The sequence below is a fragment of the Ambystoma mexicanum genome, chromosome 11 (genome assembly GCF_040938575.1).
Source record: "Ambystoma mexicanum isolate Mex_15411 chromosome 11, UKY_AmexF1_1, whole genome shotgun sequence".
Lineage (NCBI taxonomy): Eukaryota > Metazoa > Chordata > Amphibia > Caudata > Ambystomatidae > Ambystoma > Ambystoma mexicanum.
In genome coordinates this window covers 1344673158-1344700530 of record NC_090934.1, presented here as the reverse complement: position 1 = coordinate 1344700530, position 27373 = coordinate 1344673158, and the positions used below count along the sequence as shown (strand labels likewise).

At 44.6% G+C, this 27373-nt stretch overlaps 1 protein-coding gene across 2 annotated transcripts in view; it reads right to left on the bottom strand.

The window, feature by feature from the left end:
- Positions 1-27373, bottom strand: part of PIGB (phosphatidylinositol glycan anchor biosynthesis class B) — a 706437-nt gene that overhangs the window by 508792 nt on the left and 170272 nt on the right. For both annotated transcript variants that reach the window (XM_069624862.1, XM_069624861.1), the window contains exon 10: positions 21500-21719. In XM_069624862.1, coding sequence (XP_069480963.1) covers positions 21500-21719 — 220 coding nt within the window. The remainder of the gene's footprint in view (positions 1-21499; positions 21720-27373) is intronic.

The window sequence follows — 27373 nt, the reverse complement described above, 5'->3', positions numbered from 1 at the left end:
TTAAAAAAAATCTTACTATTGTGAAAAGCAATGGTAATATGACTGCGTACCATTCTAAAGTGAAGGCGTTGGGTGGCGGGGTTTGGTTAAGGGAAGGGATGTAATGGGGGCTTGCGATTGTGTAAAGGGAGGGGCAGGGTGGGAATGGACATGAAGGGGTAGTTTAGGGGCATAAACCATAAACAACAAAAAATAGTATATAATACATTAGAGAAATGTAAGAATGAATGAACAGCGTGGGGAATGAGGTATGTATATTGTTTAACTAGTCTTGTTATGCCATTCAAGTCCACTAGATGGCACAGCATGACAAAGAAACAATATACAATGGCAATGTCTACTAAACTTTTTTTTCTCACCGTTATTAATGTTTCGTTTTTTTGTGTTAAACGTGGTTTTTCCAACGATTTAATGATTTATAATCACGATAAGTACCAACTGAATGTTGATCTAAAGTCATATGAAATTCACATATCATATAAGTATGGAAACTTACTTTATTGTACGTTTTTATACATGAGAAATGTACATTTCATACATGCACACAAATTACATCTTCTAGGTACGTCTGATATACATATGAAAACATCAGTCCTCACTTTTATGAAAGTTCTCGGTACGATGTTCATTCATCGCCTGTTTATTTTCCTACAGAGTTTTTTTTCCCGAAAATGGTTTGCCAAAAAAAAACCCAGCTATTTTGTTGGGGGTGGTTAAGGTCATATAAGGGGTTGGAAGGATAGGGAATAAATAAAAGGGGAGGGATGTTTGGGGGGGGGGGTCCCCACAAATAAAAAAACCGATGAGTTCTTTCAGCCAAAAAATGTCAGCAAATACTGTGCAGAAAAAAGAGAAATGGGGATGAATGAACACATAACCCAGGTTTCCATCCGCACAGTAGTGTACGTGTACACTTTGTACATCTCTTACACAGGGATGATTTAGCGCGGTATAAAAGCTTTTATTTTAACAAAATATAAAATCACGCGCGCACTTTAAAAATATGCCGATTGTCCATGAAATTCCAGCGCCCTAATGGGAGCATGGGCAAAGTGCCAGTTCACCCAAAATATTGTAGCAAAGGCAAAGCGCCAAAAGGAAACAAGCTTAACCCAACGGGTCTCCCGCGGTTGTAGTTGAAAGTTAGGCAAAGTGTACTTACAGCCGATAGGTATGGGAAATGTCTTGGGAACCAGAAGATCTTCAGACCTCCAGAGCCAGCGCCCTGAGACGGATGCCTGCAGTTAAAGTGATCTTTCAGTCACACACACATTTCTTGTCTCCGGGAGCAGAAAACACTGCACATGGAGCCGGGAGATCTTGGAGGATGGAATCAATGAATTAATCCTGGTCCAAGAACCCAGGGCACCTACTCCTGGAGATGGCTACAGTGGAAATGGCCCAGGGGTTTCAGGTTTGGGTTTGGCTAGAAATTGCTTGGGCTCCACAGTTCCAAGAAGTAAGGTACCTATGGGTACCAGGGCCAGGACCACTATATCTATGAGGAAGCAGTGACCTCTGCACATTGAAGCCGGTGAGAAGGAACAAGCAAGAGTCACAGACTACTCCGGCAGCAGGGTGCGACCCTGGATGTCCCGCTCCAAGCATGTTTGGGCCAAGTAGCAGCAACCACTTCACGACTGCAGCCACATAGCCGGGGCTTCCACCTCAGAAGTCCAGCAAGGACAGGTGGTGTCTGGGGCACACTAGCATTGGAAGGGAAGCTGGTATAAAGCAGCACAAGTCAGAAAGGTGCTTCTTTCACCAATTCAAAGGCACGAGACTTCCGCAACAGGAATGGGTCTACCCAGTACAGCAAGTCACAGCTCCGAGTCGTCCATCTCACCAGCAGAGCTTCCAGGAGAGTTCCAAACAGATATGAAGAATCCACAGGGTCTTCAACTGATATACACATTCTCTCTGGGGCTGCCTAAGCCAACTCAGAACCCAAATGGAACAGTACTCATGCTTTAGTGACCAACCAATCATGGCTGGCTGCCAAACTCCCAAACACTCGGGCACTCCCATATATTTGTAGATTGGCAATTCTGAGAGCCCAATTCAGTCTATAATGAATCCATCTCAAACTTTGGATGTCTTTGTGGGCTCACAATGAGCCTACGTAAGCGAAACAGAAATTCTGCCCATTCTCATGGTCCACAAAGAAATAGAAAGGCCGCAAATAAAAATGTCTGGGCGTAGCACTTAGACACATGTCTTGATACCGAAATGGCCACCCCATAGGTGCATTTGGCTACTAATGGCGTAAAGATGACAAGTGTAGTGTAGCCAAAATAAATAAAAAGGTATAGAGGCCACTAGCTGTTAAGCCAGTTTTTCTTAAGTCGAAATAAGGGCTTCATAAAACCATACATCAAAGGCAGTACATAAATCCACTCTTAGTATAAGGCTGTACCACCTGAGAACATTTGGTAGCGTAGACCGAGCAGCTAGGCTTATCTTCGTAGGGAGAGAGGGCTGTAGCTAGGAACAAAGAAATTGTAGCATACATATGGTCCGAAGAAACACCGAAACACGATGTATTGTAAAAATAAAGGGTTTATTTCAATACAAGTAGACCAAGATAATTCTTGGGTAAGTACTATAACATCATATACACACAATCATAAAAACCAATTCAGTACATATGGTCTGCAAACCAAGGTTTAACCTTATTTAGAGGAGCAAGAAGCAAGTCGAGGTGAGCCAAACCTAAGGTTATACATTCAGGATGGTGATATACTAATCTGGGGGAATAAAACCAGGTTAGATATACTTTTAGAATACACATCAAAGGGGTCGAAATTAGGATTTATTGGCCAGGAGCAAAAAGCAGCTCCTGGGTATCATGCATCACCCATCAGGCAGGAGCTACCTCTGGGTATTCAGGAGTCGGTCCACAGCACGCAGAAAATGTAACATGACTGCAAAATGCAATCTCTAACTTTTCGTAAATTACATACTACAAAATATGCTTCAAATGTCCCTTAGGCATGTCCTTTATTCTCCTTTTAACACATTCCCAAACCTACACAGTTAATATCACATAGCTATGTTTGTATCGCTCCAATTGCATTATGAGTCAAAAGTAGCTCTTGGTAGCTATTGGTTTGTAGCTAACCAGGGTCCCTTTGGATAGAACCAGGAGCTAAATAGCTCCCAGCTCCTGGCAATTTCGAAATCTGAAATCAGTTTTTCAAGGGTAGTTGACCCAGTCAATCATACAGTGACATTCAGTTATGCAATCACGTAATTAACCAACCCTGTTACAAGTATACACCTTGAAATATTACCTTTACAACTCCGTTTAGAGCTAGTAAAACAACTCCTATACTTTCTGTGCAGGGGCCTTGAGCTACTCAATGATAAGTATAAATACTCAATAACTATTTTAGAATGCACTAAGCAAGGCAGGGAAAGGAAAACCCAATTACACTTTAAGACACAATGTATGTCAAGGTAAGCAATTGACATATTGGCACATAACTATCTAATAGCTAGTTATACCCAGTATACCTTTAAGAAGTGTATAATACAGTTTCGAAAGGTAAGGAAGAACTTTATGAAACTATTTTCGAATAGCACCAAAGCAATTCAGGAAAGCACAACCCAGGGCTCCAAGTTTAGAAGAGCAGTAGCTATTCAACTACACAGTAGTGACTAACGTACTATTAGTCCTTATTGCCCTTTCCTCCATACTGCATGGGCGTCCCTTCCTAGGGACGGGAGATGGAACCTTTTTCACCAGAAAAAATCTTCTCCCCCTTTAAATTTAGAGGCTCGCAGGGGGGTAGCCTGGGAGCATGTGCTACCCTGATTCTGGCCCCCGGCGCCACACCTCAGTCCCCATTGATCCGTTGACAAAATTTAACATTGCCCAAAGACACCAGTATTATTAGGCGGGAGGATGGTGGGACGTATGGAGGAAAGGGGGACAAAGGACCAAGAGTACGCTGCTCACTATGGTGACTAACTTATAATTACTCTTACATCCCCTCCCCTTTCCTCCATACTGCATGGGTGATTTCAAATGAATGTAGCTCCAGGGTGGAGAGGAGACCCTACTAGCACCACCTGTCTGAAAGCCACATCTGACTTAGAGCAGGCATCCAAACAGTAATGCTTGCAGAAGGTCGAAGGGGTGGCCCAGGTGGCCGTCATGCTGATGACCTGCCATGGAACCTGCCATTGGAATGCAATGGCCTTAGCCTTAGCTGGAAGTGGCTTGTGCTGACCCCTCGTAGGCCTCCTTGATGGCCAAAACCATCCATCGTGCAATAGATGCCTTGGATGCTCGATACCTGGGCCTTGACCCCCTCCCCCCCGAAGGTGACAAACAGTGCCTCTGACTTGCGGAAGCCGTTGGTCCTGTATAGATAGAATTTCAAAGCGCATCTGACATCCAGACAGTGCAAAACCCTCCAAGGCTCATCTTTAGGGTTGGCAAAAAACATAGGTAAAACCATTTCCTCGTTTAGCCAGAAAGTGGAGGGTACCTTATGTAGGAATGCGGGGTGTGTCCGCAGGACCACCTTATCCCGGTGAAAAGTAGTATTGGGCTCTGAGGCCACCAGAGCCTGTATCTCACCGAATCTGAGCCGAGGTGAGAACCACCGACAGGGCTGTTTTAATGGTGACTAGCCTGATGTCCGCGGACGCCATTGGCTCAAAACGGCTTGTGCGCCAAGTCGGCAAACACTACATTGAGGTCCCATACGGGGTGTAGTCTTTTGATGGGCAGGTAGAGTCTGGCGAGGCCCATCAAATGTCCCTTGACTATCGGGTTGGATGAGGAGATCTCCTCCGAATTTCTGTAGGCTACTATAGCCGCCAAATACGAGCGGCATGTGTCCACCTGCACGCCTGAGTGAGCGAAGTGCGCAGAGAAGGAGAGCACGTCGGCCAACGTGCACGTAAGGGGATCTCCTTAGAGTCCGTCCAGTGACAGAACCTAGTCCATTGACTCTTGTACTGGCTCCTGGTAGCCTTGTTCCTGGCACCATGAATGAGCTCTAGATTAGCCTGCGAAAGGCTAAGGTGCTTCAGCGTGACATGCTCAGGAACCACACTGCTAGGGCTAATTTCTGTGGTGCGGGGTGGATGACCCTGCCCCCCCTGTTGCGCCAGCAGTGCAGCTGGACCCAGCGGAAGGTGAATGGGTGGCCTGTACGAGAGGCTGAGAAGCTCTGTGAACCACGGTCTCGCCGGCCACCACAGAGCTATCAGAATGATGTTGAGGTAGCAAGACTCCTCTATCTTGCAAATCACCCTGTGGACCGGGTGGGCAATGGGGGGGGCGGGAAGGCGCATCTGGAATGCGTCACCCAGGGAGCCGGGGCCCCTTCCCTGCCAGGATGCAAACTGATGGCACTTCTTGTTGTCCCAGGAGGCGAAAAGATCCACCTGAGCATTGCCCCATCTGCTGAAGATCTCCAGCAGCACTTGGTCTTTCAGTTGCCACTCATAATTGTCTGCCCCGTCTGCAGAGCCTTTCCACTTCCAGGTTGGACTCCCCCGGAAGGTGGTTGGCCCTCAGGTAGATGTTCTCCAGGGCCCATTCCCACATGCCGATTGCTAGGGTGCATAGTGGAGGAGACCTGGTACTACTCTGCTTGTTGATAAGAGTACATGCTGGTGGAGTTGTCGGTCTGGATGAGCACGACCTTGCCCTCAACGAGTGGTAGGAAAGCTTTGAGCACTAGCCAGATGGTCTTCGGCTCCAGCCAGTTGATATGGGACTCCTGCTCCTGCCGGGTCCAGACCCCATGGACACGGATGCTGACCAGAGTGGCCCCCCAGCCCTCGAGGAAGGAGTCCGTCGTAATCGGGACCTGCATCCCTGGAGCACCATGAGAGGTCAGAGTGGAGAGACGGAGGGACGCTGACCAGCTCCGCTTGGGAGCCCCGCTCCTAATTCCAAGATGCTGCGAAGTGCAGCTGTAATTTCCTCATCCTGAGTCTCGTGTGGGGTACGACCAGTAGGACAGCTTCCCTGAGACCTAACAGATGCTGGTACCACCAGGCCGAAGTCACTTGTCGGGTGAGGAAGTGAGTAGTGGCCCTGTTGATGGCCGCAATCTTGTCCTGATGGGAAACCTCTCTCAGAGCTTGTGCCCCATAGGAGGCCCAGAAAGGTCAGTCTATGAGTAGGCTGCAGCTGAGAATTCCTGAGGTTGAGCGAAAATCCCAGGTCGTGGAGCATGCTCATAAGGGCGGAGGAGTGTGGTGCACCAGTCGTCCAGGTACGGGTAGAGATGGTGGCCCTCGGCCCTGAGGAGGGCTGCCACTGCATTCATAAGTCTGGTAAACACCCTGGGAGCCGAGTAGAGGCCGAAGGGTAGCACCTTGTATTGGAAATGGCAGCCCATGTTCCTGAACCGCAGTAAGGAACGATGCGGCTGCCAAGTAGGGACGTGTAGATACGCGTCCTTCAGATCCAGGGAGCACATCCAGTCTCTCCTGCACAATGTCTCCGCAATGAGTGCCGTCGTAACCATCTTGAATTTTTGAAGAGGGAGGGAGAGGTCCAACACAACTCTCAGGCCAGCCTGGTTCTTCTGTATGGCGAAAATCCTGGAATAGAAACCCAATCCTCGCTCGGAGACTGGAACTTCTTCCACTGCCTGAGCAAACGAATCTCCGCCAACAGTGTTTCTGTGGGAGTGGAGGGGAGGAGGGAGGAGGGGAACTAATCAGTAGGCGGTACCCCTTGGATACTACAGAGAGGATCCAGGGGTACGCGGAAAAATGACGCCAGAACTGTGCGTGAAGGGCAAGCCTGCCCCCCACCGGAGACACATGGACACGAAGGGGCACGTCATGCCTTCTTTCCCTCTGAGGCTGATGCGGAGGAGGGGGACTGGAAAAAGCCCTTACTCCTCCCGCAGCCCCTTTGCTGTTTATGCTGGTGTTGACTCGGCGAATGGTCAGGCTGCCTGGACCTCCGCTCTTGGAAGCCGCGGAACCCTCCAAACGCCTGCCCCTTGTCGGAGCATTGATGTGACTGGGTGTATGCCTTGGGGGTGGCCTTTGTAAAGTTAAAGACTTCGCAGTTTGCAAACTGTTTTTCTTTTTATCTAGCTCCTCGTCAGTGGTGGAGTGGAAGAGGTCACCACCCTCGAACGTAAGGTCCAATGTGCGTTCCTGGACATCCGGATTGAATTTAGTAGCCAGGCCGTCCTTCACATGTCCGTGGCGATGCATATGGCCCGGCAAGAGGTGGCAATGTGGGTCAAGGTGGCCTCCCTCCATGATGTCTGATCCACCATTTTAGCCTCTGCCAGTCCCGCCTTGAAATGTGACTGGCTCTGCACCTTAAGTTCTGGAAGGAAGTTGGCTATTTCCAGCCAAAGCCTCTGGTTAATGGCTGCCAGCATGGCACCCGCGTTGGCCTGACGAAGATGCAGCAAAGCGTTGGAAAAAACCTGTATGCTTCCAAGATCTTCTCCTCCTTGCCTAGCAGTGCCGAAGACGAGGTGGCCGAGCACGACTGAGGCTTTGAGTAGAGTGACGCCGCAGCAATCACCGAAGAGTGCGGTTGAGGGTGGGCCGACAGCAAGAGTGTATCCCCCTTCATTTTCCTGTACTTGGCGTCCAGGAGTCTATTTATCGGCTATGCCGAGTGGGCGTTGAGCCACCCCTTTTTAGCCAAGCAGACATTCTTTTGCATCGGGATCCCTGTCCTAGCGAGGGGCTTTTAGTGAGGACCTCGGCGAGGACCCCTGACTCTGGTTGCACGACTTCGGGCTGAGAAAGGCCCAGGTATTCAGCCAGCCCTGCAAGTCGTTTGTGGAAGGCCTTGGCCGATGGTGTGTCAGGGGTTTTCTTCCTCGTCTGTGTCCACCCCGGGGTCCGGTGCGGGAAGAGGGGTGCTGGGCGACGAGGGCTAGGGTGTGGAGACCGGAGCCGGAGGCCGCAGCAGAGGCTGGTACGGAACCGCCTGGACTGTGGGAGGCAGGAATCGCGGGCAGCGGTGGCTGCACAGGGGCCTGCGGCGCTGGAGCCATAGGAGGAATGATTATGGTGCCCGGGTGGCCGGCCGGAGGGAGCATGTCCCTGATAGCATCTCTGAGGATGGCCCCCATCGGAGATCTCATGAGGGTGAGGAACTTTTCAAAGTACCTGTTCTCACAGGCCAGTGGGCTGGCAGGTGATATTGACAGGAGCGCGGCCGGTTGCTGCGGCCGGTGCATATTCTGCCTAGATGGTTGCAGAAGGAACCAGCCCTGCAGATGGATAAGCTGTAGGCCACTTACCTGGTTGACCCCAGTGCCACCTTGTAACTCGTTCGACCACCTGCACCACTCCTCGGGGAGCCATCGGAAGAGCGGACATCTTGTTTGGCACGTCGGCCATCTTGTCGAGCTGCATGGTGCTTGGCTCAGAGCCCGGCCTCCACCAGGACTCTTGGTGGTGGAGCATGAGACCTGCCCTGCACCTCAGGCCGAAGCCTGGTAGCGCTGAGTGTAGGCGCCCCCTCGGCCATGATGCCGGTACAAGGGCTTAGCCCCTCTGGTATACACCCGTAAAAGAAACTTCCGGTCCCTCAGCACTGTCTTCGGGAGAGTCTATGGACCCCTCGGCCTGGCGGCCAGTAGCTGAAATAGCCTTGGTACTCATGCTGGTATAAGAACCTGAGAGGTTCCTCCGGCTCGGGCATTTCATTGGAAAGGTGTCGCCTTTGCAGGGTGTGCTGGAAAAGAGCGGTCCTGCCTTGGGCCTTGATCGATGCTTGATGAAGTCATTCAGGTCCTCTAGAGGCGACCTCTTGAAGAGCTCCATCTGCCTAGCCAGTCTATTCTTTAGGGAACGCGAGGAGAGTGTGCCACACGCGGTACAACCTTCCCATCCATGGTCAGGGCCAAGGAAGAGGAGCGTGGGGATCTGATGTAGGGAAGAGCCCCACGCAGGCTGGACACCTGCTGAAGCCCACGGAAGTCGACATGCGCCGGAGAGGAGCATGGTGCCAGAGGACCGAGTACCTGATTGACAAAAGAAGACAAAAAGAAAGTATCCGGGGAAGAGCGAGTGGTATTACATGGCTGAAGCCAAACCCAGGAGCGCTGGTGAAATCGGCCCGTTCCGATCGAAGCAGAAAAGGGGACTGAGGTGTGGCGCGGGGGGTGGAGGGGCTGGAGACAGGGTTAGCGCATGCTCCCAGGGACGCACCCCTGCGTGTCACTAAATTTAAAGGGGAAGAAGGTTTTTTTCTGGTGAAAAAGGTTCTGTCTCCCGCCCATAGGGAGGGACGCCCATGCAGTATGGAGGAAAGGGGAGGGGATGTAAGAGTAAGACATATATACTTTAAGAGGAGCTACCTGCAACTCAAAGACAAGTATTAACTAAAATACTGTTTTTAGATCTGTTTAAAGCAAACCAGGGGGAAAAAAACACTTTAAGAATGACAATGTTATTCAAGACAGGTAAACCCCATTGGTAAGCTTTTACACTCATTCAGTTAAGTAATGATGAAACTGTACCAACACCAATTACTTTACAGAAGGGGGAGAAACATCATTCAAAGCAACTTAGACACTTTTAAGAGGGGCATAATGCAAATCAAAGGTAAGCATAAACTTAATGACACTTTGTAACTTATTCTTTGTCAGAGATAGTTACCACACTAACTTATTTAGCAAGTAAGTACTTTTATACTTGTTATACTTTCAAGGCTAAATCCTTTTCTTATCCAGTGCTTCCCTAGTCTATTGCATGAGTTCTCTCGGAGGCGTAAGAGGGACCCTAGTCGTCTAGGTGCCAGCTGTAGGCAGGTTGAGATTGGGTTTAGTTGCAAGAAAGTCAAAGTTCTGTAGGAGATCTTCTTTAAGTATTCACTGTCAGAGTTAGTTAAAGTGTTCAGAGACTTCACAGAAGGCTCCCTATGTCTTCCAGCATTAGGCCTAGGAAAGTGGTATGGGCAAACTCCAAACCACACAAATCACCCACTCAACCTCACAGGATGCACACCAGACGTAAGGTAAGTAACACCCAAGCCCACAGAGTACCTTAGGAGAAAAGAAGAGATTCGGAGTGGATGCCTTCAGGATGCAGCAGTACAGGACCGGTCCAAGGTTTCTTGGTCTTGAGACGAAAGAACTGGACACTGGATGGGAATTTGCAGCAGCAGTCATCAGAGGAGGCTTCCAGCAAAGTTTTCTTCACAGTTTCCCTTGGCTCTTTGGATTTGGCGCCTTTTTAAAGCATTGAGATGAAGAACGAATATCGTCAGTCAGATTCGCTTCACTCTCTCTGTCCTGCACTCAGGTGAGGGGACTTCAAGAATTCAAATCGTGTCTCTGGCGATCCAGCAGGGGTTCACCAAAGTTTTGGATGGATTCGGACTTTGGAAGACCATGCACTGCACTTGGGCTTGAGGTCCCAGGGTATTGGCAGTTTGCAGCCCAGCAAGGTCACAGCACATGGTGCGATGGCTCAAAATGCAGGTCTTCATGTGATTAGTAGATCTCACAAGCCTCTGGGTAGGAGTCGTCATTTTTAGGACCCTCAGGTCGATTGGAAGGAAAGGTTGCATCAGGCTCCAGTTACATAGCAGGCTGTCCGGTCGCTGGAAATCGTTACAGACGTCTTTTCTTCCTCTTCGGATTCAGCTCCAGTGGTTGACTTGTCAGCAGTTGCCAAGTTCGGAGTATTTATCAGGAACTACAGCACAACTTCTGCAATCTCTCCCTGCAGTTTACAGAAAGGGGCGGTCTGGCTGTCCAATCAGGACAGCCAGCCCCCCCATTGAGACTTAGTTTCTTTCAGGCAAGGTGAAAGACGAAGGGCTACAGACTTCTGGTCTCCTCCCTCGCTTCCTGCCTTCTCAGACACTCTGGATCCTGGGCGTGGAATACAAAGAATTCCTGCCAAATACAAAACTTCCACTACGGTCTTTCCTGCTTAGAATGGCAGAGGAAGATTTCAGGAACAACAAGCAAATGAGAAATGGTGAAAAAAGAACAATCCCCATTCTAGCAGAATTGGGGCCTTTCTGTGCATTATCGAGGATGAATTAACAGAATTCAATACTAAAAAGTCACTAAGGTAAAGCCACTGCCACCACCCATTCATCTAAACTTGCAATTGTAATATAAATGTTACCAGGTAAGTAAGAAAGGGGATGCATTGTATCCCCCCAGCACTACACATAAGGTGGGGTGTGCTGGCTCACTTAAATCAATGCAAAGGGGATGTGAATAACACTTTACTTCTTGGGAACAGTAGTTTACCCAAGAAATAATAATAGAATGAAAAAGGAAGACACTGCTTTTTTTAATTATTTTGTTTTATGGACTTATACATGGTTATACATAAGATAACCTTTAGCCGCATTAAAATTCATACAAATTTAAGAAAAAACAAGAAATTAAAACAAGCTTCTCAGAGCTAGCATTCTGATAATATCCGATTTCCACTGATGCCAGTTCTTTATAACTGAATGCTTTCATGTTCCGTCTCTCTGGATTTCACCTTGTTCGTATCAAAAATGGTTACCAGCAGTTTGACTAGGGCCACTGATCTAGATACTTTTCCATCATCCAGGAGGATTTTCCACCATTCTTCAAGTGATCTACGACCATATTTGTTAAGAACCTCAGTCATATGTTTTGTTCGTTGGATGTTTAACGCAGGACAGCTCATCACAAGGTGCTTTAGGGTTTCTACAGAGTTCATTTCCTTGCATAGTCTGCATGTTACCAGATATTCTACACCTGTCTTCCACTGTTGTACATCTCTGGTTGGAAATAGGTTGACCGAAAGAACAAAAGTTGCTTCCAGAAGAACCAATTAAGGAACAATTGCAAGTATCTAGATGTAGTGTACAGTTTACGTGATTATTCAATAGATCTTCCATAGCGTTTGTACTTCGCTCTTTCTTCTTGCGTCAGTATCCAATCTAATTTGAACAATAATTTTTTTGATTTTATTCGGGTTTCCAACCAAAGTGTCCGTTAATTCACCCAGGTCTTTTATTATGTTTCTGCACATAGATTGCCAATCTATCAGGATTCGTTCTTTCCTCTCCGATAGTGCCTTTTGTAAAACAGCAAAGCCCCCCTTTGGCTTATCTTCTAAACACTTCCGAAAGAAGGAACGTGTTTTCCAGAAGACCATGGCCTTGAGTGAAGTTAACCCCAATTCCATGCGAATGCCCTGTATGGGAGTAGCTCTAGGTAAACTCAGGACTTTCTTCCAAAATAGTCCTTCTATGCTGGCCCAGTTTTCCATTTTGAAATTAAAACTGGATTCTGCACTGAAGGTCAAGATTGGAGCAACCTTTACGCGATAGAAGGAGATCACAGGAAGCATTGAAAATCCACCATATCTTTTCAGAATGATTCTCCGCTGGGCTGCCAAGTTCTTCGCCTTGCCTCTAAGGGACTCCTATCTCGGCCATCAGTACTGCTCGTGTTCATACATACCCCCAGATAGGTTAGAGAATTTACCAAAGGGATTTTTGTACCTTGTAAGCACCATTCCTGTCTTTTCTTTCTTTTTGTGTTTCCTTCTCCCAACTGTAAAATCACTGATTTTTCGACATTAATCATCAGGCCATTCGATGTAATATATGTTTGTAATGCATTTAGCTGTCTCTGCAGCCCGATTGGGGTTTGATCAGCCAAAATCACATCATCCGCATTCAGGAGTCTTCCGATGGCAACGTTTGCTATGATAGACGGGGAGCATCTGATTTCCGAAAAAGCGTCATCAATGTCAGCGATGTACAGGTTAAATAATTCAGGTGCTAACGGACATCCCCATTTCAGGCCTTGTTGCTATATATGACCTTTGTCAGTAAGCCCATTGTGTTAAGTCTATACAAACACGAATGTGAGAATCAAAGTTCTTGCATTGGCTCAAGTAGGTTAGTTGGGCATCCCCATAGATCTAATTTTTGCCACCATTTTCGGTCGTGTTATCGTATCGAATGCCTGCGTTAGATCTACAAACGCTAAAGATATTTTTTTGCTCTTATCCCTTTCAGTCCTGGCTTTCAATAGGCTTAGGATGAAGGTGTTCAATGCCGTCCTAATACCGTTAACAAAACCCACTTGCCAAATATCATGATGTCCCGAGATGTTTGACCAATTGACCAATGATTTTAAGATCAACGAAGTAAAAATCTTCCCAGGCACGTCCAACAATGCAATGGGACGATAGTTGGATGGATCAGTCCTCATGCCTTTTTTATGGATTGGAACAATAATAGATGATTTCCAGGAAAGCGGGATCTTTCGCGACTTGACAATATATTCAAACATGATTGAAAAGATGTTAGCCCATTTCATTTTGTCCTGTTTTAAGATGAAGTTGGTCAAACCATCTGGCCCAGTTGCCCGAGAATTAGACGATTTATTTATGATGGTAAAAATAGCTTCCTGGTCGATCTCAAAGACATCGCATTTCTTGTCTTTCAACTGGGCGACAGTAGAAAAGCTACACTCCTGATTGAGGTCATTACATTTTCCAAAATATGTCCCCTTTGGGGAATCTGAATGATTAGAGACCACATTCCCGCAGTGTTTCTCTATTTCATCTTACATAGCATTTCTTCTGCGTCCTTTCTTAACTGGGTTTTTTTTATATAATCTCTGCCAGTTTCGATATTGCTGGCATGCCTTTTTCTTTAATAAATCCCCTTGATTAGAGTTTCCTTTATTGATGTCAACAATGTACTTTTTCAGCATTCTCTTTTTGTCAGCCCCCACAGGATCGTAAATATGGCGATGTCTAGTTCTTATCCGATTTGGCCCCATCATTTTTACCTCAAAATCTGCAAAGACGATCTGGTAATCAAGTCTTCTACCCTCAGTAGTCTCCTTGCACTGGGTAGTAAGATGTTTGAGATTCTCCTTCAGTTTTTTTAGTTGGCGAGTTCCAATTTTTTATCTGTTACGTCCTTGGTTAACTTCCAATTCTAGAGGATAGACTTGGTCGTTACATTGAAGAAGCCAATCGGCGAGATAGAATTTGTACAACTTTCATGGTCTCCATGAATAGGACCATTGTGTTCGAGGAACAGATGTAATCCAGAATCTGTCCACCATATTTCCCACTTATTGTGATGTTGCCTGGAATACTTCCAGGGAGTGTCACTGTTAAGTACCTCAAGTTCCATGATCTCTCTACACTTTCCTTCTCTTTTGTTCATTGGCGTAGCATTTATGGAATCTGCTTTTAAAATGATGTGTGCTGCCATATTACATTACATTCAGTCCAAAGCTATAGGAAACTATAACTCCATCACACACTATGGAGAGACATAAAAAGATCACCCATAAAAAGAGTAAAAGACCAGGTGAGAGGGGAAAAAAGATTCCCACTCACCTAGGGACAAGGTCAAATAATTACCAAGTCCAAGCAAAATTTTCTGGGGTTGGCACAGGTCAAGAAGATTAATCAAATATGAAAACCTTATCTAACACCGACCTATTCCCCAACAAACCTTCAGGTAGAGTCAACCTTGGGTACAAAAAATGGGTGCTTAAAAAGCACCCTTACCCCACACCCCGCTATCTATAAGGACTAGTAAGGCATCTGTGAAGGATGACACGGATGCTTTAAAGACATTGCTACTTCAGATTGTATTAAATAATAAATGCAACGGCCTAGCTATCCCTATAGCTATGGGGGAATCCCTACTTAAAGGAATAATGAAGGTGCTCATCAGTCGTCTTTCTCAATGTCCAAAAGAATACGTCCAGCATCCAAACTCTTTCTATCTGACCCCATCACTAAAACAACAAAACAAAAGTGCTGGAGAATGACTCCCTTTTGCTGTTTCGTGCTTTTCACACTTAACTTCTTATTAGATGATCTTTCCAGATTCTTTGGTCACTCTTATCAGTTCATGCAGTTCTTTTCTCACACTTGCTTCCACCTTTCAGCCTAGGTGTACTTGATTTATCCTCAAGGGTATTTAGCCTTCCACTCTTTTATTTTCTAGCTTTCTTACCTCACATTCGTCTCCTTGTGCTACTAAATTGATTCTGTGAGGCGTCAGAAATGAGAGACGAACAAAAGGTTGTTGTATTCTTAGTTAAAGACATTTTTATTAAATAAAAATGGGTTGGTGAAACGCTTCTCTAGCGCTATCCTAAAGAGGAACCTCCCTACCTAGAAACTAAAACTAAGGATCTGTCTGTGTCAGGATGTCAGTAACTGAAAAGCAGTCCCTGTGTTCAAAACAACCTATCCTAACCCTCACGCTTATAAACAAACAAAAGGTCCCAAGAAATGTCTTTAACTTGATGTTAGAAAAAGTGTTTAAAAGTATAAGAATAATTCCAACAAAAATATTCTCCAAGGTAGAGCCTTGGATCCAGACAGTGGCTCCCTTGACCCTGGATTCTGAAAACAGTATGGCAAAAAAAATCTCTCTTAAACCAACTGTTCCTTTGTGTCTTCACAGGACCCACATAGTTGTTATTCAAGCAAAATGTTCTCAAACAGTATTTCTGAAAGTTTTTGTAATTTTGCAGATTACCTGGGATACTCCCCAGTCAGGAATCTTTATACAATTTTCAGCTGCCTGGTGGACTCGCCTGCCAGGACTTTTCTTCAGGGTTTTCAGATCACCCAGTGTACTCTCTGTCCAGAAATCTTTGTACAACTTCAACTGCCTGTATACTCGCCTGTCAGGACTTCGTATGTGTTTCACAGTTCCTTGATATACCTTCAGGTACGGGGGTATTCACCTGCCAGGGCTCATGCGTTTCACATATCATGTGGTGCTTGGGGTATCTCTATCTATGGTCATATTTGCTCTAACAAATTTGTTCAAGACTTCTCCCCAACATTGGCATTTCATGCATCTGTACTTGATTGGGGTTTGCCTTGTCTGCATTCAAGCATTCTTCTTATTGGGTGTTGAATTTGTACTTTGCCATGATTGCATTCAAACAAACCTTGCTTTTGTATGTTTTCTGCATTCACACTCTTGTACCATCCAATCACTTGATGGCGTGCTTGTCGGAATGCCCCAGGGTCCCCAGCTGCTTTGGGAAGACACACCGGTTTCTTGCAGCCTCTCCTATGCTGCTTGCACTTCTGCGGTGTGGCTTCTTCATCCGCTTTCCAGTTTGGAGTGTGCGGATGCTCCTTCAGCATCCAGCGTGGCTTCACAGTCCTCTGCAAGCTTTCCTTCGTGGCCCGGAGCGAAGACTGCAGCCTTGTCAAGCAGCCTGACCTTTAGGAGCTCCTGCACTGCTCCAAGCGTCTCCACCACCCTCCTTGCTCGCATGCATCATCTCTCTCCCTGTACCAGCGGCCTAGCGTTCATGAGCCCTAACGTGGATGGCAACATCTCCTCCTGCCCTGCTAGTCTCCATAGTGCGGTTGCCATCTTTATAGGTCCTGCTCATTGAAGTTTGGAAATACTAGTCTTCATGTTGTACTTCGAGCTCCTGTCACTTTGCACAAACTCCCTTGTCGTCCTCCTAATCTCAGTACCTGAGTAGTTATGGGAGTTGAAGTGCTCAACTTTCTTTAGGCTTTTAACTCCTGGATGATTTTTCTCATGGATTTCACAAAACAGCACACCAGCAGCAAACAGCATAATGTGTGAGCAATGGATGTTTTACCTGAAAAACAGAAATGTTTTTGCAACATTTATTTATTTGTTTGTATCTTGTTATTCATGCACATTAAAAGATACATGTTTACTTCTTCCAATAAGGCAGTTACAATAGTATTTTCTTCCTTTGGTACTAGTTGCACTACTGGTCCAAACAGATCTATGGAGCTGTTAGGGTGAAACGCAGGCGCACAAGATTCTACATTTCTCTCCTATTTTTTGTTGGGAGTATTTTTCTCTATATTTTTATGGAGAAAAAGTGGACGATACACCCCTTATCTGTAGGGCTGGCGAATAGGGATGAATTTGCTCAATTCGTCACACCCCACATCAAAAAAAGGGATGCAGTAGGCAGAGGGACTTCAGTAAAAGTACTCTGACCATAAAACGAAAATAACAATCACAGCAGCCAGCAAAACCTTTAGGGACCCCATAAAGGTTAGGCCAAAGAACCCCAAAAAATGTAATTCTGCCCAAACACTTAATGACAGATGAGAACCTTATAACAGAGGGTCTGCAACTTTTGAGCTACCTATGTGTTTGAGTACAGCTTCCATAAACCCTGGTCAGAATAGCTAACAGTCCAAAACACAGAACAAAAGTTTGCAAACCACTGTAGCATATAAAGCAGGGGTCTCCAACCTTTACGGTGGCAAGAGATGCGTGTAGTTAACGGCCAATAGGCGGGAGCTACTGGCGAGAGCTGCTGGGGTGGCGATGTCCATGAGGATGAGCATTTGTACCAAGATCATTTTGTCCCATTTATTTATTCTTTATATAAAAAAAGGAACATGTGCATTTATCGTATTAACTTCAAAAAAATCTCCATTTTCTTCCTTTTTTTTTTAATTAGTGGCTGTCTCCTAGTAATTGTCAAAATATATCAGAATGTAGGAATCTAATCGGGACATTCAATGTGAAGGCTGACACTGCTCGCTATACACCAGTGCTAAGTAATTTGGTGTGCAGCTTGAAACATCACTCAGATGCTGTCATATAGGATCAACGTTTTGATTTCAGGAAGTTCATCTGCAAAAGGCAGATTTGCAGAGTCAGAAAATCATAGTGCCGATACTCTACCTGCTATACTGTTTGCACCTAACTGCACACCTGGCATGGAAGACAAATTCAGGACGTTTTTTAAAAATCTTTTTCAACATGCTGTCACTGGAGTCACTGCGCCCTACACAATTGCACCAACTGTAAAAGTACATTTGTTTTTCATCAAATAATTATCAACTTTGAAGGATGCCTCTGTAACAGCATTTGCACTGCAGCATTTAGTTTATCTACTTTTTAGGATTGCAAACAGCTTCCCTTGGGAAAATAATTTTCATAGTTTGTGTGTGTTATTGCAAAATGCTTATCAACAATATGCTTCCCCCCCCCACTATAAATTGGGCACCATAGATTAAAGATGCACATTTTCTTTTTATGCTGGAAGAAAGAAAAATTGGTTGGCTGGAAATGGTGCATCTTTTGCCTTTTTGTTGGATGGTACATCCACATCTGCCTAAAGTATTTCCACAAGGATAGTTTGTGTCATTTTTAGGCATGTGCAAACACAATCTGAGGAGTATTTCAATCAATGTATTCTACCTTTTTTCTTTTTTTTTTAAATCAGAATATACCACATTTTGCTTTGTCAAAATAAAACCCTCGGCCAGTTTAGCATATCCCCAATTCATGAAAATTGCTTACATGCCAAGTCACAGCATTCATCAAGGAAAAGTAGGCCAAGTCTACTTTGTTGACTACCCATTCATGTTTTTATGTCAAAATAATTGGAAAGATTGAAAAAATGTACATGTGTAAACCATGTGATCAAGTTATATGCAAAAAGTGTAAAATCACAGGGCTAAAATAATAGTTTTATAGCGATGACTTGAAACCTGCACAAATCATATAACAACCCAACCAGACAATATGCAAATCACTATATAAAAATGTTGAACAAAGACAGTATAGGTGTAGCGAGGGGCGACTAATTCATAATGGGTAGCGACCTGACACCCATCTGTCCTTCATGAAGTTGGCAGTAAAAGAACAGCTCACAGGATCACCTCTTCTGCATGTAGGAATTGTACGGGTAATTCTGGTGCATGACCAATGGGCCATGCCTGGATTGCACGCGCAGCTCCCGCAGATATTTGGTAATTTTCCATGTGTTGGGAGAATTACTTATCAATTGTATGGTGTTTTGCCCAATTTGTAGGAAAAACACTGCTCATAAATTGCACCATTTCAACCCATTATTGAACAGCTGAAAACCCCCTTGCCAGAATTTGAACATATTCATGTAGGTTCCCCAAAGATCTCTGTAGATCTCCCCATTTGTGCACATAGCCAAAAGGGATCAACCCTATTAATTGTTCTCCCATTCAATAGCTCTCCTCTGTGTTCACCACCCTGTTCTGTACAGTGCTCAGTTACTTAGTAACTAGTTTAAGCTACATTAATCCTATACATATCAAAGTATATACATACAAACCACTGCTCACTTTTTCCACCTAATTACTACATTTGTATTCTTGTTTTGTCAAACAAAAGGATGAAACAGAACTATCAAATAATGTTTTTAAGTCCTGGCATTAATGGCGCAGGTGACTTTAAATTCCGGTTTAGTTTTCATAAATGTAGTGGCAGGCACCAGAATGCAGTCCGCTAGTAGTTTTCCACATTTACATAAGTGTAAAATTGCTGTTAGTGGTTGAATTCCTATATTGGGACATGCATAGAGGTGGGCTCCTCCATATCACAGCAAACTCCATCTTAACCTTTAATACAGTTGGGGCTACTGCGTAAAATGGAGAACTCAGTATCTTCAATTTTAAAAAATGCAGTTTCACCAACACTTAACGCTAACTGTACCCTTTTTCTTGCAAGCGGGGACACAGATGGTCTATTTTCTACAAGCGCACAACCACATCCACACTCAGCAAAAAATGATTACCCTTGTAGCTTTATTTTCCCCATTCTGATTGGAAGCCTACAAATACTTGCATTCAAAGTAATGCTAACTGAAATAAATCTAAATAAATACTGAAACCATCACAGCCCCAGCTTTGTTACACATGGCATGCAGATCTAGGCACCCCTTCCCTTTTTTAATCAGTCATCATTTGCACCATTTGGTGACAATGGTCACAACACACATTTCCCATTTGCTTTTGTTATTCATATATAACCCCTTGTTGTGACACTGCCCGAGCCCTAATGCAGCCTCTCCTCCTTTCGCCGTCCACACAACTTTTGACTGTTTGCAAGGAGAGGAGATCGAAGCAGCAGGGGAAGGGGCCTGGGGACGTCAGGCACCAAAATAAACACAGTGTGCTCATTTTGGTGTCTGATGCAAAGGGCCACTGGGAAGTTCCAGGAGAGCTACCAGTAGCTCGCAATCTACTGGTTGGAGACCCTGGATATAAAAGAATCAGGTAACATGCCTTGAAACTGTCTCCAATATCCCAGCTTTCCTTTCAAGTAAACAAGACAGCTAAATGTGGATAAACCTTACAATAAAAGCAGTGATGTTAGGGTAGGAAATGCACTTCGACATCTCAATGAACCCAACTCACCTGAAACCAAACCCATTGAAACCTCTGTCTCATTAAAAAGCAAACTCGTAGAAATAGCTTGTTTGACTATTTCGCCTCCAGCCATCCCATCAAATGTCGGGTGCGTCTCCCTTCATTATTGCAAATCATGGGGAAGCCACCAGTTGCCCACCCTTTTGCCCGTACTGTCCTCTCCCTCCACTTTTTTGGTCATTCTTATTTATTCATCTTTTTTTCAAATTTGAGTGCCTTTGAAAGCAATGTGTGCATTTTGGTAAAATTGCCTCGCAATGAGAAGAATTTAACTAAAATGAGCTAGGTGAGATGTGTACTGCATTGTGCACCCCCCTACCCAAAATGTATGCAGTATAAATGTTTATGTTTCATGAACTGTACTGACCTGTATGCGGTAACTAAGTCTCAAATATTCTTGTAACTGCTGCGCCCAGCTACCCGAGGCTTTGGTGCGCATTACGAAATAAACAAACAAACCTGCAAGTTCAGAATTAAACAAATAATAAATGTATCATTACATGGGCAAAGAGGATTAGCGTTCCAATCCACATACTTTCTTCCCATCTCTCTCATCCATTGTATATACAGGACAGAGTGCCTCCTATTTAAAACGTGTTAATATGGGTTGAATTCCTGCAAGTGCATCTGACCTCACCGAATTATGAAGGTGGCCAGCGTTCAGTGTCCTACTCAGAGTAGCACTGGCTATTTAGGCACCGTGTCCCACATTTCTAGGCCACCACCAAGTAAGGCCTTGGATGGGATCATGCAGTGATGCAGAGTGATGTGAGTGGGGTTAACATGGCAGAGGAAAAATATACACAATCATCCATTCATGATTTGTGACAGTAGTAGAGATTTGGATGTGCCTTTTTGCAGCAGATGCTTCCCAAAATGTTTTGAGTAGAATTTCCATCATTTAAAGAATGTATCTAATGCCAGGGACGTCACATCCATCATTTGAAAATTAAAAGAGAAGTAAACCTAGGGGTTTCGTGGAACATGCTTTTAGCATCAGATAGGTACTTTAAGCCACCAGTGCACATATGCACTTCAGGCTTTACACTTTAAGCGTTTCTTTTAATTTCACGGAGATGAATCAGTTAATTATCTGCTGGGTCTTAAAGTCAACTTAGTCTCCTTTCATCCCACTAAAATACAAAAAAGGTTTGCTAAAGTGCCAACATCCGTTATCGCCATCCTTGAGAAATGACAGCGGGCTTTTAAATCAAAATAATGCCCTATTCCAAAATCTTTGCAGTCAACCATGTATGCAATATACTTGCAAAATAGAACAATGAAGGTCAAGAAAAATAGCCCACGGCTTTGCATATATGCCAATCCCTCTGGTTACCTGTAAAATGGTGTAGAGTGGCATGGCATCAGCACCAGGACAGATATTCTGGGCTCCGCAGAAGACTCTTGCTCCGTACATAGCGGCTGAATTTGAGTCATGATGTCAAGGGTGCCTCGTTGATGGATTAAGCCAGTGTAGAGAGCGGGGAGTAGATTTGAGAAAAGCAGGAACGCCACTGCTGGTTTCTTCCATCTTTTCAAGCAAGTAAGGGAGTAGCCTGTATTTTAAGGCAATACAAACGCGACAGTGATCAAACGATTTCATGACATCCCTTAAAATACCTTTCCTCACAGCTCAAGACATTAAGAATAACACGAATGACCAGCTGCTGTGTACATGGGCGAGAAAAATAATTCTGTTAACATAACTATTAACCTACGGTATTTGATCGATAAAAAAGTTAAATGCAACCAACCCTATGTGCAAACCATTTCTCTATAATATGACACTTAAGAAAACCAAAGTTAATAACCTACAAGAGGTAGCCATGTATTCCCAGGCATACACACTGTTTTTAGAAAAACAGACCCAATATTGTGATTCAGTAATGTGTCTCTTTCCTGCCCTACAAAAACATGGCTATCAGAAGGATTTGAAGACCAAAACCAGTATGCTTTCTCTTGCGCATGATACTTCAGATGAGGGCTCTATGATAAAGACGGTTTAGGGGTGCTTGCCATCTTTCCTAGGTTCTGTAAAAGAAGCAGCACCAAGCCATTGATAATGCAGTTCATTGATGTTGTCAGTATGAGAAGGGGAAAGAGGGAGGACGCTTAGGTCTCAAAAACAGGATGAGTAAATGTAAATAGATTAATTCTGACTCAAGTTACGCTTGTTAGAAAGATACAGGTTATTTATCTCCTATGCTGCAGTGCTGTGTACGGGTTACCGAATTCCAGGCAAACATATTTGAGCAAATGGAACTGGTCTTCAGGAGAAAGGGCATTTACAAAACAGCCTGTGTGTTCTCCTTAGAGGGTTACTCACTAGCATGACCGCTCTATGTTCCCTACAAATAGTGCCAACGAGCATTGATTGAGGCAAACAGATTCTTAAATTAGGGAGTGAAGCTGTTAACCAAAACATGAAGAAAAGATTAAGACTTAAAGTGGAGGTATCATGCATCATTTTCTTCTCAAAAGCATTAAACTTTAGTGGCATCTTCGACAATTGCAATGGACTGTGTCAATATGCAAATTACCCCTAAAATAAGCACTCCAAGTGACTCATTTGAGCAGCTCAAGCCAGCCATTTTAGAATGAACATTTGTCTCTCTGCAGCAACTCTTACGAAGTATCCATATTAGAGCAACGAGGGGAATCCCGTCATTGCTCAGCTGGTTCCATGTCATTTCATCGCCTGTAATTTCATCCCCTGCCATTTTAACGTGCACATTGCATTGTTTTTTGGGGGGAGAGGGTTCACCCCCCCAACCCCCTTCCCACATTGATTTTTACTATTGCCTACCTGCCCTAACCCTTATCTGCCCTTTCCCATTCGATGGACTGTGCACGTTAAAATGCTTGGGGATGAACATGCAGGCAATAAAAGGACGTTGTACCGCTCAGCTGTGGCCAGTTTGTTTCTAAAAGGAAATATAGGGCCACATTGCATCATTGCACTAGACAGTAGACATTATAACTGAAAATAAATAAACTATAGTCCATAAAAAGAAATACCATATATGGCTATTGTGTACACCTACCCAGGAGGAAGAAAGCCAAAAGAACAGTGAACTACAAAAATAGGTCTTAAGCAGCATGGCAAGTCATTTTGAACTCTATACAGTAGAAAATAAAAAGTGCACAGGAGTGCCGCCAAAAGTGTAAAATAAAGGTACTACGCTGCCCCCAACCTAGCAGGGCTTCACAGTGTATGGGAAAAAATGCTCATACAGTCGAAATAAAGGAGAGCCTGGTTTCCCTGCACTAGTCTCTGCAGTGTACTACTGACATAAAATAGTGGACAGAGACCACCCCCCCTTCCCACCCGCCCCCTTGTACTGGTAACATTGAAGGCTTGTCCAACCCCAGGATTCCAGAGCCGGAATCCTGATGGGTTTTCAGGATATCCCTCATTCAAATTCCTGAGAAATAAATTGCATACATTTACAATAATTGTATGCAAATTTATCTCATGAATATTAATGAGGGGTATCCTGATAATCTGACGTATTTCCGACACTAAAAGCCTGGAGTTGGACAACCCTGCTCTAGCCTAACAATGGTCAACTTGCATCTTAGTGTACTAAGTTTAACAGTTTGTATCCCATGGCTGCTCTATGAGTTGCATTTGCGGAATGAATCTCTCTCACAGGAAATAGTGGGAGAGATGGATGGACCAGCTTCTCATGGGCTGAGTAGCTCAACCAGGATTCAATCTGCATCACAGGAAATAGAGGGAGGGATGGATAAATCAGCTTCTTTTGGGTTGAGCAGCTCAACCGTGAATCAATATCTCTTTCACAGGAAAACAGTGGGAGAGATGGATGTTTAAACGTGCAAATCCAACGTTCTAAAGGTGTGTGCAAGTCTAAGATAAGAAAACTGTTTTAGCAAGGCATTAGACCACTGGTGGCGACGTAGATGCCATGTGTTGTTTTTTGTGTGACTTTGGGCCTCATTACAAGTCCGGCGGTAACCCTGCCGGTGCTGCCGGCGGGTTGCTGCCGGACTTGCAATACTTACCGGCGCCTGACTTCACAGGAACACTGTGGCATTACAGCCCTGGCGGGCCGTGAAGTCAGGCACCGGTAAATTGTTAATCCCCATTCCCATTTGAGTCCCATAGGCTTACCGGCGCCATTGTTACCGGACCAGCACACTCCTAATGAGGCCCATTGTATTTAGAGTAGATGTAGTTTTGCCACACTTCAGAGAGCTTTTAGGCTGCGTGCTGCACAGAAAAAACATGTGCAGCCAACCACTTTGTATTATATAAAATTCTTTTATCACACTTATATTATTAGATGAAGTTAAAGGTGAGGTTCACTCAAAAATGTTTTTGTCCCGATCGTTCAGGCATGTATTTTTAAGCATACTGTAATCGATCTTAAAAAAAATCCTATGCATCTTAAGTTAGTTTTCCTCACTTTTACACATGCAAAAATAACAGGTTGGGGTCAGCCATCTTGTGCTAATCTTATCTGTTGATGCATCTCCCTAAGTTCAAGTACCCTCGCTGCAAGAATACAGATCGCCCGCCCCTCTAACTGACATCAACAGATGCTTACGCCCCTTTTCACAACGCCAATGCACGTCTTGTGTCAACTATCTCTGTGCGCAAGCTATTGACGTGTCTCCATGGAAATGCCAGGATGCCTTTTTCTTCAACAAGTATAAACAGACCCTTTCTGAGTAGACAACATTGCAGTCGCTTTTTCAATCATTTCACTGTATTTAGATTTGTTCCCCCGTGACGCATTTCTGCTCTGTTCAGCTATCTTCCTAGTAGGACGCCACACAAACAGGTACTTACACTGGCAGAACTGATTTAACTTGGTACTTGTGTTTTATTTAAATAATTGTCAGATAATCAATATCTTCACGAAACCATATATAATTTGTAAAGGTCATAGTTTTTGCCGATTGTGCATTTATTTGCTCTATGGGTATTTTTAACATTGCAATGTATTTTCTTCTACTTTACCAGTAGTTGCTGCATACAAACAAAAAGTTTTTTTATTTTTTCGAATGTGGATTTTTCAGGAACTATGGCAACAATACAGCCCTACCAGTACGAGCCTGAATATTCCGAAGAGGAACTAATTGAAAGAAAAAGAGAAAGAAGCGGAAACGATTGGGAATCAGACGATAGTTGGGAAGATGAATCACTGGAGCCTAAGCCTAGTGGCATGGAAGACATTTCCACCTGGTGTACCTGCAATCGTTGCGAGGTCATACCAACCGAGGTGGAGAACTGCTGCAGCCAAGAATACTCTGGATGCTTATGTTATGTTACTTGCCATTTATTTAGCACTCTATATATCATTGGTATGACCTCAAAGCGCTGGTAGATTGAACGCCCCCGGGAACTGTAGTTCTGGTCAGTAGAGAGAGATAGTGTCATAGGGTGGGTGGGTGTACCAGATATGTGTGCAGCTGATGTAATTGCTGGATGGTAGCTGCATCCTAGTGTTAGGTGTGGTGCTGAAGATATCTGTTGGATGTGTGCAGTCTGGTGGGTGGACACCCAGACTGGGCTCTGGCTGTGTTAGGCCTGAAAGGACGCATATGTGAGCAACTAGGCCGGAATGTGCTTGGCTAGTTGCGTTCTATTAGGTTGATGAGGTATTCATGGGGTCGTATTCGTATGTGAACAGCTAGGCCGAATTAATCAGGGGTATAGCTGTGTTCTAGTTGAATGATGGTGTATAGTAGAGAGTAAGCATAGTGATGTGATATGATGGTTATCTTTAAAGCGCCTGAGATCAGGCACGTGAACAGGATGGCAGGGAACAGAGCGAAACACAGACACAGAGACAGGGGGCTGGGCTTACAGCGACAGGAGGGGAGATATGGATATAGAGCAACAGCATGGGGAACAGGAAAGCAGGGTACACAGTGATACACGTGTGAGGCATATTAACATTTACATTTGCATTTCTATCCAGCTGCAAATCAGGCTAATGTTCACAGCTCTACTCAAGTGTGGGACATTCCAACACTTGCATTTCTATCTAGAAGCGACTCAGGCTAACCTTCACAATCCTGTTACGGTCTGGTGTAGGCTAATGTTCACAATTCTAACTGAGTGCGGCATTGCCAATATTCATAATCTTGTCCGGGTCCGGCGCATGCTTAAGTTCGCAGTTCTAACTAAGTGCGGTATTGCTATCATTCACAATCTAGTATGGGTGTGGGCAGGCTAATGTTCACATTTCTCTCTAAATGATGGACAGATTAACATTCACAATCCTGTCTGGGTCTGGCGCAGGCTAATGTTCACAATTCTCTCTAGGTGCAGCATTGCTAACATTCACAATCCTATTTCGATGCAACGTAGGCTAATGTTCACAAATCATGCTAAGTGTGGCATTGCTAACATTCACAATCCTGTCTGGATTTGGCGCAGGCTAATGTTCACAATTCTAACTAGGTGTGGCATTGCCAACATTCACAATCCTGTCTGGGTCTGGCGCAGGCTAATGATCACAATTCTAACTAAGTGCAGCATTGCTAACATTTGCAATCCTATCTAGATGCGATGCAGGCTAATGTTCTACATAGCCGAAAAAAAGTCACACCACCGTTATGCCTTACCGAGCTGCTTGACTTCAGGGCAGCCTGCCTCACAAGGTCCGTGTTGAGGGTTATGATGGTGCTTATGCATGAACTTTGCGCAAAGGTTCGCCCTCGCAATCCAATTAACGAGTAAGTATACTCTAGATGTGATGTAATTTTGACCACTGAGACGACTAACATTTCCTGTTTTCCTACATTGTCCTAACTTCGTTCGATCACGGACAAATGAATTTAGTCTGTAAATTGAGTACATTTCCAACACTTATTGCAAATCAGAGTTGTTCATCGCTTACGTATCTTTCACTTTCGACTCAAAAACAATATTTGTCTATGGCCCAAAGCATTATAGCTTGAATGGGTGTTCACTTTTGTAATGTGTCGATACTTCAAAGTCCAAGTACATTTTTCCAGAAAGTTACTTTTCGAAGGGCAACTATGCCTTATCTGGCTCATTCAATTAAAATATGTATGTTTCTCTTTCAAAGGTGGTACAGGCTGGTCGCCTTTTACATGGTGGCTTCATGGGATGCTTGGATCCCCCGTTCAATGAGTAATACCAGCCTGTGTCATTTGAGCCATTCACACCAAATATCCCAGTGACAGCGGACAGTACAGGGGATTTTCACAC